This window comes from Drosophila busckii, chromosome 3R (assembly GCF_011750605.1).
Source record: "Drosophila busckii strain San Diego stock center, stock number 13000-0081.31 chromosome 3R, ASM1175060v1, whole genome shotgun sequence".
NCBI lineage: Eukaryota > Metazoa > Arthropoda > Insecta > Diptera > Drosophilidae > Drosophila > Drosophila busckii.
The window spans coordinates 22942282-22954304 of record NC_046607.1 but is presented as its reverse complement, the minus strand read 5'-3'; the positions used below and the strand labels follow the sequence as shown (position 1 = coordinate 22954304).

Here is a 12023-nt window from a genome sequence, read left to right as displayed (position 1 = left end):
ATATTGTATGTAAAATGTATTATGTATTTCGGTATGTAAACATTTATAGACATAGCATGTAAACTTTTTAGTACACTTTACAACAAATAGTTTCGGTTTCTTTATCTTGCACACATATATGAATATGATGTCTGTAATGCATTTCATTAGTTTCGAGATGCGCGAAAATTAATTGCAACAATTTAAATGTAATATGTATTAGGTAGGTGTATGTATTTTCTTTTTAACAATAGTTTATTCCGAACTTGTAGCTTGTTTTGTGTACATCATTATAAATAGTTACTAATTTCTAAGTAGTTAAACTCTTTATGCAATAGGACATTTTGTAAGAATATTAAATATTAATATTTCTAGCGTTCTTCTGTTGTTTTTGTATGCAGCAATGATGCTATTAATCCGTAGTTTCCTTTTTTTTTTTGCGTTTTTTTGTTGTTTTTTTTTTTCTTAGTAAAATTTACAATTAGTTCATTGAGTGTATTACAGTGAATAAAATAGGTAGTCTAAATTAAATGTAAGTATTTACAAAGCTTAAAACTAGGCCTAAAGTATTAGTAAATAATACGCTAATTGTTGTAATTTTAATGGTTTTCCTTTGTGTTTGTGTGTGTGGGTGTGTTATGAGCTAGGCGTCTTATAAGCGAGTCTATAAAAATGTCCAGCAATATGTGTGTATGTAATTCAAACCGTTTACAAAACTTCGCACTTAATAGCTATTTATACAAGGGTTTGCTTTGAATTATTTTACAGACTATTATTATAAATGTAAATGGTAATTAGCATCATAATTTCTTGGACGACCCGTTGATAGTTCTTTTTGTATGTGTGTGTGTGAAATGAGCATTAGTATGAATGGTTTATGGGAAAGTTAATTCAAATTTTATCATTTTATCACAATTAAATATATAATTTGCTGCTGCGGATTAGCTTTAAAACAAAAGCAAATAATTTTGATAGCTCTAACAATTGGGGGTTTGTAGTTAATTCTCAATAAAGGCATTTTCAATTAACAATTTTTTCTTTAAAAATAAATAACAAAAATGTTTACTAAAAATCAAACTATGAATGAAATGCAATGCGTAAATTAGTGTAGTGTGTGTGTGTGTGTGTGTGTTTTGTTTGAGAATAAAAAGTTATTCAATTTGCAGCTCAGTGTGTGTGTGTGTGTGTGACTGCAGCGCTAGCAACATATGTTGCCCGCAACATGTTGCAAGCCAAAAGCAACAATTGAGCAGAGCATGACAAATGTATAAGAAAAAATTAATGCTCAACAGCAGACGCTCTCGCTTAGCAGCGCTCAATAGTACAAATAACTGTTGTTATAAAAATCATAGCGGTAATCATACGGCGGCTCAGCAGACTGTAACTGCTGCTGTTGCTGGTAATGATGTTGCTGCTGTTCTTGCTGCTGCTGCTGCTGCTGTTGAAAGCTAGACAACCAACTCGTTGTTGCGGCAATACGCAACAGATACTTTCATTCCTTATGGTGCGTATGCTGATGTGGCGGCTGCTGCTGTTGCTGTTGTTGCTGCTGCTGCTGTGACAAGTGTTGCATATGAGCTGGCTGCTGTTGCAAGTGTGGTGGCAAGCGCGACTGTTGCTGCTGCTGTTGCAGTGGCATATGCTGAGACTGCGGCTGCGCCAGCTGATGATGAGCATGCAAACCATTTGGTGGCAGCCCATTGTTGCTGCTGCTGGCAACAGCGCTGGCTGCTGCGGTGGCAGTGGTGCCATTGTCGCTCTTATCACGCGGCAGCAAGTAAACGGAGCCATCGGCAGCCTGTTGCAAGCTATAGTCAGCTGGTGAGCAAGGATTGCCATCGCTGTCGCGTAGATACTGCAGAGATATAAGAAAAGTTAGTTGCTGCAATTGCTGGCAACACAATTTGTGAACTTACCTGGAACACATGGCGATGCAGCATGGAAAACTTGTTGGAAATGCGCTTGCGCTCACCCTCCAGATGATCACGATCATGATTCAGCTGCGACTTGCGTTTGACCACCGTATTGACCTCATCCTCCAGCGTAAGTATCTGATCCAACTTGCGCTTGCGGCAATTCTGAGCTGCCACCTTGTTCTTGCCACGACGACGTATGTCGCGTATAAGCGACAATTGATTCTCGGTCAGATCGTACTTGGACAAGCGCTCGTTGAACTCATCCATGGGCAGATTGATTATATCACCCACAGGTATGGGAATATTCAAAGCGCGTGCGCGTTTCTCATCGCGCGATAGATGCTCCTCGTCGGATAGACTCACATTGCTGCCTCCATGTGATTTTTGTTGTTTAGTTGCAGTTGGCGGCTTCTTATCGCGTGCTTGGGGTCTGGGCAGCGAGCCACTGCCTTGCGGCAAGCTGCCTGTAGCTTGAGGCAGCGCATAGGTGTGATTGAGTTGCACCAAATCCTGCGGCGTTACCGGAGCACGTGGCAAGCCATAGTCAGCTGTGAAAGCGCTGGCAGCGCTCATGCCATACGCCTGATGATGATAATCCTTGGACAAAGCGGGCGCCATAGCACCCACATCAGCTGCATTGTTGCCGCTGCTGCGTTGCATGCTGGTAAAAGCTGTGGCACCTGCCTCATACTCGTATTTGATGGGCACCTGTGGCTGCTGCTGGGACTGCGCTGTAGCTGGCACTGGAGCAGCTGCAGCCGAATGCGGATTGGGTGTTTGCTTATGCAAATCGCGCTTGCCATAGAGCTGATGCTTCTTCTGCGCCACCGGCGGCTGACGCGTGTTGTTGTAGCTAAAGTCAAAGGGTCCGCCGTACTTGGCCTGATGATAATCCTGTGCCGAGTCACTGCCCTCACCCCATTCGCCGTCGGATAGCGAGGGCACACGCTCGGAGCCCATGGAACTGACCGCACTGTCACTGGATGCGTCCAAGCGATCGGCGCCAGCCTGTGCGCCGCCAGAGTTTGCCAAAATATCGCTGGTCATGCCACCAGCAGCACCCACCACAGCAGCTGCACCACTCATTGAAGCAGCCGAGCCAGCAGCTACAGCATTCGGATTACCACTGGACAAGGAAGTGGCGCCAACGTTGCCTACATGTCCGCCACTGGGCAGACCCAATACAGACGAATTGTTGCTGGTGCTGTTGTCCACCATGCGACAAAAGCCTGAAAGCAAAGAATTCGATTAGTTGAAGAAATTCAAGTGTTTTTATTCTCGTGACCAGCGCTGTGCACGCTTTAATTAATCAGCAAAAAATATTACGCTCGGCCTTAGTTTATTTCGAAATGTGTGCAGTCATTCGACTTTTATTTTTTTGGCTAGCTGATAAGCCTTATCAGCTCGTACACATGCTCTTATCTCGCTGTCTAACTGTTGCTCAACATCTGATTGCTCTTTTTGTTTAACTTTTGTTGACTATGCAAACTTGCAATGTTATTGCTACAACTTTTTTTTTGGCTTTAAGTTTGATTATCTTATCGCAGATTTTAAGGCATGTGATCAAGGTACAAGGTAACAGGTGGAAATTATGCTGCTGGTGCAGCTGATAAGCTGATGCGTATTTTAATTAAAATCAATTCATTTCAGCCAATTCGGTTTGTGTGCCGGCTAGACAAGGTCAAGCCCATAAACATTGATGACTTGGCAAAATGGAGTAGAGTACTACACATAAATATTGTAGGTCGAACTTATCAGTGGGCCAGGCCAAGTGCACGCGCTGGCGACGACGCCAGCGTGCCCGAAATATTATTATAAAGCGTTAGGCATATAACGGAAGTTATAAAAAGATAACGGTTAGCTGGCAAAAGCTTTTGCACGTTTTCTTACTTTGTATACGACAGAGCTGCTGCTGCTAACGTAAACACGTAATACGTTAACGCAGTTTGCTTATACATATTCTATTAAAATTGCAATAAAATTAAAAAGCGACAGAGAGCGAGAGCGCACGCTTGTATAGAATAACTCAACTTGATATGTTTTTTATATATATATGTATATCAGTTTATGTGCTGCTTTAACGTTATTGCTTCAAAAAGATGACTCAGCAGTTTAAAAATAGTAAACAGCCAAATGACAACAACAACAATGAAGAGAGCTGAGCGCGCGCGCTATTTGAGAGCGCACAAGAGAGCGCAACTTGCGAGAGTGGGAGTGCATGTGTGTGTGTGTGCTTTAGAACTTTTTACGTTTGTCGCGCTCGCGCTGCGCAACTTTTGCTGATATCAGCAAGCAGAGCTGACTGCGCAGCAGCATGACTAATGAAAAATATTGTTACGCGGCAAATAATTTAAATGGGTTTTGCAAGCTCTCAATGTGTATTGAAATATGTACACATTGAAATGTCTGTCAGTCTCTTGTATTGCTTGAGCATAAAAATAAAACACTGACTGTGGCGTTTTTGGCGGCCGACACCCGCAACTGGGCGCCGCAGCACTCAATTGACACTAAACGCTGCTGCTGTTGCTGCTCATCTTTAGACTCTCTCACCTGTTGATTTGCGTAGTGTCTGCTTTTGGGCAGAGATGTCTTTGGTGCTGCTGTTCTCGTGTTCGTTTGCTCGTATATTTTGTTGCTATATTTTAATTTTTTTATTCACAAAATGCGTACACGCGTCATCAAATGTTCTAAATTCGTTATGTATGTACATACATACATACATTTAAACGCGTGTATGTGTATATGTGTGTGTGTGTGCTTAATGCGTCATTGTTTCATTTAAATAGTTATGCTAATTATATTGGCAATTCTAGTCGCGTCACGTTTATTACATTACTTTAATGCCTATTGTTTTATAATTATATTTATATATTTTTATGCACACACATACTATAAGACATACATAATAACTTAATTCACTATCGTATTCGATTGTTCGTGTTCGACTGATTGACTCGCACTCGCGGCGCGGTGTTCTTCGCTGCTTTGCTTTTGCTTTGCTTTTTCGTATTGTATTGTTTTTTTTGTTTTTGTCTTGCTCAGCGAAATGAGCGCGAAAACGAGCGAGCGCGAGCGCTGAGCAATCTAAGCGTTGATCTTGTTGTTGTAAACGACAGCGGCGGCTACTCACACTCACTCAAAATTTATACTAATGCTACGAATTTTATGCTAATCAAAACACACACAACAGCGCAGAGTGTAGATCAGAAAAGTGTCAAAAGCAAAACGTGCAAACAAGAACAACAACAACACAGCAGCAAATAAAAGCTCTTCGGTTATTGTTCTCTCGCTGCTGTTCTCATAGCTGTAGTTGTTGTTGTTATTGTTTTAGCTTGCGCACGCGCTTTTTTGAGCTTAATGCTGGAGTAAAAGCTCTAATTGAGTCGTCAGCGCTTGCGGGTGTGACTATTTAATTAAATTACAGTTTGAATTTTGAATGCAGAGCATGTGTAACTGCAAGTGTCTAATAGAGATGCGCATGCGCCTATCGATAAGTCGATAACACACACTTAACTGCTAAGCACAATTTAAAATCAATTAATTTCACTTACTTTCTGTCATATCCATCAAGTGCAGATCCTCGTCGCTGAAAATTGAATTCATAAACCCATCCGTATGATTCATATCCGACGAAGAGTTCTGCAAAGAAGAAGAACAACAATTGTTAAATCAATTCACATTGCGTGGCAGCTTCTTTCACTTACCGCATAATACATCATCTCGTGCTCCATCTTGTAGTTGCTGCCAGCAGCGGCGGCCGCAGCAGCAGCTGCAGCGGCAGCGCTATCGGCCTCATGGCTGGCATTGGTCAAGTGCATGCTGGAGCTGACCGCCGAGCCCAGATTGTGGCCATAGTGCGGCTGGCCGCCGCTGGCGGGGCAGATGTCGCCCAACGATGAATTGGCATGCAGCATGGCAGCATGATGTCCAGCATGGCTATGATGCGGCGGCGGCGGTGGTGGCGGCAACGAAGCCGCTGCCGCCTGACCATATTGAGCGGCGTGCTGAGCGCCGGCGGCTGCTGAGCTCTGATAGCTGTAGCTGGGATAGTGCGGCGGATAGGGCGGCATGTCGGAAACGCCGCCGACCACGCCCATGCTCGGTATGGGGCTAAAGTAGGTGGCCAGATCCTGCAGACGCTCCATCGAAACGCTGCGATTCAGACGCGGCATGCGGCTCTGCAACAACAAGCGAAGATGCAATAACAATTAATTCAAATTCATGTCGCTCTGAACGCGCGTTGATGTATTAACAAGGTGAGAAGGGTTTGGCGCTGGTGGGGTTTACCAATAAATAAGCCATCAATCATAACAACGTTTTTGGAATTCTCTAGAAATCAACAATAAGCCGCAGACAAGGCACGAAAAGTAACGAAAAATAATAAAAATAACAACTAAATTCGAATTGCGCTGCAAGTAAAACTCGCTGGCTAAGCCAAAAAACGTGCACAATATAACAATCTGGCGATTTTCAACTCACAGACGCGATCGCAGTCGCTGAACTGAAGTCAGAGTTCGGGAGAGCGAGAGATCGATCAATATGAAATTGAAATAAAATAAAATACATATCGCTCAAATTGACAAGTGGTCGCAGTCAGTGGTCGTCGGCAACGCTCATATCAGGTATTGCTTGATGTCTGATATTTTAGTGCGCTTAAAAAAGGTTGCAAGTTATAACTGATCGACAGTTCGTGCGGCGATTGTATAAATATATATATGATAGTATTGCTATGATTACTATGGCGAGTACGAGTTCATTAGTTGCGCTTTTGTTATGCTATTTATTTATTTATACAACTAATGCTAGCAGCGCTGCTGCATACTTCAAGGCGTGGGCGCGCTGTTTATCTTGCATCTGCTGCTGCTTCTCAGAAACAATTTGTTAAATGCAAAATACCGCAATTAAGCCAAAAACCATAAAAGGCGCAAGGCGTCAAACCCCAAATTGACGTCGCTCTTGGCTCTTGCCCGTTGCATTCGCTGTCGGCATTGACATTGAGATTGATGCGCTGATAAATAAATGAAATGAACACATACCCGTGTATAAGCCTTAAAAATGTTTGTAGCTGTTGGCCTGAACTGAAAACTGCAGCGCTGCTGGCGACTCCTTTGCGCGTTGACGTTGAATTGTCGTGTGAGCGCAGCAGCTACAACATTTGCTTACAGTCTTGAGTCTCTCACTCGCTCTCTATGTGTGCGTGTGTGTGTGTGTCGGCTGTACAAACAAACGCTTGTATGTGTGTGTCTAATATATGCCTCAACACGCTTCTGAGCCAAAACAGGTAAATCTCTTAGCTTGTTCAGTAAACTGGGCGTTTACTTTAGTGCACTGGCTGCTGCTGCTGCAACTGTATGTGTGTCTATATGCGTGTATGTGTGTGTAATTTCAATTGTCACTGTCTTGTCATTAACTTCTGGTGTTAGTTTGCCCAGCTACTGGCCATTGTTTGTTGCGTTTCACACGCAAACCGAATAGAAAAAAAAAATCTCTCAAACCGCTAAGGGGTTTAGCTACGGCAGCTCAAACTCAATACGCGACTAAGTAAATAATAGTCTAGTCTTGTAGTTAAAGCTGTTTTAAGTAGCGTTTATAAACTGTTTGCATGTGGAGGCTGCAAAGTGTGTAAAAAATTGCCCTTTTAATGTATAGCTATTAAAAATAGTTAATAAATATATTAAGCAATTGAATTTGTACTACAATTTCCGCTTGAACTTGCATACAAATGTTCAATTCAACTCTAATAATAGTTATAAATATATTGAATTTGTTTTATAAATCAGCACATGTAATCAATGTATCAATATTTAGTTAATGCATTTCCGCTTAAACTTGAATTCAGTTGCAAACTGCAGCTTAACCTACAAAACTGCAGCTCAAGTTTTATAAATGAATAGCTTAAATCAATTTAATGTTTATATTCTTAGCTGCTAGCTTCTCTTTATATATTTTTTTGTCATTAAGTTGATTTATTTGCGTGGAAAACGTGTCTCGCTTGTAGCTCATCAAACTGTTTACACAAATTGAATTAAAAAACAGCAGAAAAAATTTGTTGAGCAGCAAAAAACGCGCAGCGCGAGATGCTGTAAAATAATTAATAAAGTTTTTTTTTGCGCTCAGCTTTTTGTAAATATTTAAAATTCACATAATTAAAGCTGCGCGCGGCGATTAAGGCGCTTAAGCCAGCGCCAGCGAGAGGGCTAAGAGTGTTGGCAACACATACATGTGTGTGCATGTGTGTGTGTGTATTTTTTTTTAGTATTATATGCGCGCAAGCAAATGGAGATTTAATTGCAGGGGGCTACTGCAGCAGCGGCGGCGGCGTCAGTTGCTGTTGAAGTGCCCAGCGTCGCGTTAAAGTCAAAGATGCAATCAAGGCGGCAGAGCTGGGAGCTGGCGGAGGAGAGCGCGGCGCAAGGGCTGGCAAGTGCCACCGAATTCAATAAACACTTTGCGCCATGCGGAAAAGTCAAGTGGCGCATTGCAGAGACAACAAAAGGCAACAAAAACAACAACGCGACATTAATGAACGTGCCCAGGCTAAGCCAAAGCTAAAGCTTGTGTTATTTTTTTTATTTCTTACTACCAGTGATTGCAATTAGCAGTCAGTGCGCTGCAGCGTGAAGAGTGAGGGGGGGAGCAACAAATGGCAAATTAAATGTTATCAGGAAGCTGACACTTCACATATTCCATATTCAGATTATGCAATCATAAGCGCAATCAACTGACAGCAACTAGCAACGCTTTTGAGCCTAATGACACTTTCCGGCTAAAGGATTTGGTCGCTTCCTGCGAAAACAAAACAGATTATCTGGCTCATTAAATGGCTTTGGCAAGTGCACAACAAGTAGCCGCCGCTACTTGCAACCCGCTGTGCATTCACAAAAACTAACATCAAACGCTCGTACGGTACTTTTCGGGCTCTTTGGGTTACACTAATCCGTTGGCTGACCGCAGCAGCAGCAGCAGCAATTGTCGTCGCTATGACTTCGTGACTGCTTCTTTGTCTGTCGCTTCATTAAATGACACATAGGTAAATCAGCTGTAGATTTCATTCAGTGGCATGCAGCACATGTGGCAAGCCACTTGTTTAGCTAGATCAAAGGCTTAGAGCCGTACTTAGCTGCTGAGATTAAAACTGCGTAAGCTGTTAAAATTTCATTCTTGCAACAATTGCTGCGCATTGTTTCATTCAAAGTACGCTACATATTGAATTCAGTCAGTTCTACATTTAAATTCTATAATATGTCGTACCTAACCTCACAAAAATATAAAAAAATTCTGCTTTAGTTGTTGCAGCTTCAGAAATTGCTTTCATATTAGTTTTACATGCTTTATATAAATTGCGTTTTCAACCTAACCTCAAAATTATATTTGAGATTGGCAGATTTATTGTTTATTTAATAAAAATTCTACTTTACTTGTTTCAGCTTTACTAATTGCTTTAATATTATTTTTTCATGCTTTATATAAATTTTGTTTTCAACCTAACCTCAAATATTAATACTCGTTATCTATAAATAATTCTACTTTACTTGTTTCAGCTTTACTAATTACTTTAAACTAATTTTGTCTGCTTAATTTACATTTTGCTTTCAACCTAACCTCAAATATTACTACTTGGAACACTTTCTACTTATTTATTTATCTTCTTTACTTGTTTCCAGCTTAAGCAACTGCTTTAAAATAGTTTTGCTTGCCTAATATAAATTTTTTTTCAACCTAACCTCCAATATTAGTACTTGGAAGATTTTCTACATATTTATTTATCAAATACAAATTCTACTTTACTTGTTACAGCTTTAGCAATTGCTTTAAACTCATTTTGGTTGCTTAATTTACATTTTGCTTTCAATCTAACCTCAAATATTACTTGGAAATTTTTCTATTTCTGTATTTATCTACTTTACTTTTTCAGCTTAAGCAACGGCTTTAAAATAGTTTTGGTTGCTTAATATAAATTTTGTTTTCAACCTAACCTCAATCTCAATGCGTATTTGCTTTCAAACTAACCCCAAATACTTTAAAATGTTGTATTTATTTATTACAAATTCTACTTTACTTGCTTTCTTGCATTAAAATAGTTACGCTTAGTTATTTACATTTTGCTTGCAACCTAACCTCAAAATTCTGCTATTTAAATTTAACATCACATAATGTTAAGTACAGTTAACTCCAATTTAAAACAGTTGCGCTCGCTGTGCTAAGCTCTGACTCTGACTCATTCTCAACGTCAGTTGAATTCAAAAAAATATTCGCAAAGCCCAAAAAAAGCAAATTTAATGTCTGTATGTAAACGCGACTTTAGACTGACAAACAGACAGACAGACAGACAGACACATAAAATGAGATCAGACACCGGATTCAAAATGAATCTTATTTACAAGACTGAAAAATAAAAATCAACTGAAGAGCAGCAGCAGCAAGCAACGAATTTTGAGGTTGCTCGCCTCAGTCTTTCGTTTGTGCTGCTTCTTCTTGGGTTTACAACAAAAGAGGCATGTGGCTGTGACTGCGAGTGGATACAACCAGATTTGAAGCTTTGTACAAACAGCTACACAACATGGCAAAGAAAAATAATAATAATAATAATAATAATGAAAAATAACAGCAGACGCGACGCATAAGATCAAGTGGTTGAGAACAAAAATGAAGCCCCCAAAGAGATGGGAACACTAGAGAAACGAAGCATCCTTGACAACGGATGCGAGCACTTAACTCTCGAGTTCAAAGGATTAAGATCAATGCCTCTGCTTACCTGATGATGATGGCCATGATGGAAGCCGGCTGCAGTTGGCGGCTGACGCTGGAATGCGCTGTTCGGACCGCTGCCCACGCTGGCATAGTTGGCGCTTGCCTGGACAGCGCGCTGATGAGCCGCATGCTGGGCCAGATGATGGTGATGCGCAGCGGCGGCGTGGTGAGCGTGGGGATGCGCATGATGATGGTGATAGGGCGGAGCAGTTGATTGCAGCATTTCGTCTAATTCCTTTTTGGCGTCGTCATCTAAATCAAACAAAGGCGAGCCCAGCGAATCCTGCAGATCCTCAAAGTCGTCCTCACCGGTTTCGCTAACAACTTTCGATGCGGCTTTGCTATGCGTTGCGGCAGCGGCAGCCTGCGAGGTGGATGCAACTGAATCGTTGGGTAACTGTGCCACAACAACAACAAGAGAGAGAAAGTTAGAGAGTCTACTAAGATTGAAACAATGGGAGTCCAACTTACCTCGTCGTCTTCAAGCGGAAAATGCGATAGCTGCAGCACGTCGTTGAGCAGCTCATCCAATGGCAAACGCACGTATTCACCTGCGGGCAAAAGAATTCAGTTGAAACGTTTGTTTAAACAAAATATTTTGATGGCTGTAGATGCTCCCCAGAGAGCATTCCCCATACGGTAGCCGCTTGACCACTTGGGAATCAATTGCAGCAATTCATTAATCATATAAATTCTAAGGCAGCTGCAGATTTTGACAAATATTATATACGCTATATATATTACAATAAGCGTTTCCAAATATTGACAGCGGCTCAATATTTGCTCTAGCACAAAATTATTACAAAATTCCACGAACTGTTAAGGCAAACTAAATAATAAATGTAAGCAGTGGGCGCATCTAGATAAAAATTGGAAAAACTTGCGGCGCAGCAACTTGGCCAAGTGAGTGGCTCAAGTGGTTGCTTGCCACGACCTTTGCTGTTGCCCCACTTGAGTAGGGTCAGAAAAATAGAAAATTAGAATAAACAACGCGTTGTGCTTGGCTTGGCTTTGCTTATTGTTCTTACGATTGGTTACAAAACTCTACGAGGAATTTTTTTTCCCAATTTCGTTGCAACCATTTTGTGTGGCCCACGGTTTAGGCCATGTTGCTTAGCCTGTTATTTTAGGGTCGCTACGAGACCAGACCGGCATTTAATTTGTTCTTTTACACTCGGGCCTGTTGTTTTTTCTAGCTGCTTTTTTTTTTTTTTGGTAACAGTTTGTGGTCAGGGCGCAGTAATTTGTTCATTGTCTGTCTGCGTGTCTCTGTCTCTGTGTGTGTGTGTTGACTGTTTGCTTAGCGTTTTTGGGCTTGTTGTTTGTCTGCTGGCCAAGCTGGCTGCTCGCTTTGTTGTGTGTCTATAAAAATATTAT

General features: G+C 41.4%; 1 protein-coding gene across 4 annotated transcripts in view; it reads right to left on the bottom strand.

Moving 5' to 3' along the window:
• Positions 1-215: 215 nt before the first annotated feature.
• Positions 216-12023, bottom strand: part of LOC108603414 (segmentation protein cap'n'collar) — a 32824-nt gene continuing 21016 nt past the window's right edge. For 3 of the 4 annotated variants that reach the window (XM_033294191.1, XM_017992209.2, XM_033294192.1), the window contains 6 exons: positions 11118-11197; positions 10651-11043; positions 5600-6073; positions 5447-5534; positions 1896-3124; positions 216-1834 (listed from right to left, as the gene is read on the bottom strand). In XM_033294191.1, the coding sequence (XP_033150082.1) occupies positions 1472-1834; positions 1896-3124; positions 5447-5534; positions 5600-6073; positions 10651-11043; positions 11118-11197 (2627 nt within the window). In that variant the 3' untranslated portion in view covers positions 216-1471. Of the gene's footprint in view, positions 1835-1895; positions 3125-4445; positions 4742-5446; positions 5535-5599; positions 6074-10650; positions 11044-11117; positions 11198-12023 lie in introns of those variants that run through there. The other variant, XM_017992210.2, reaches the window with a different exon arrangement.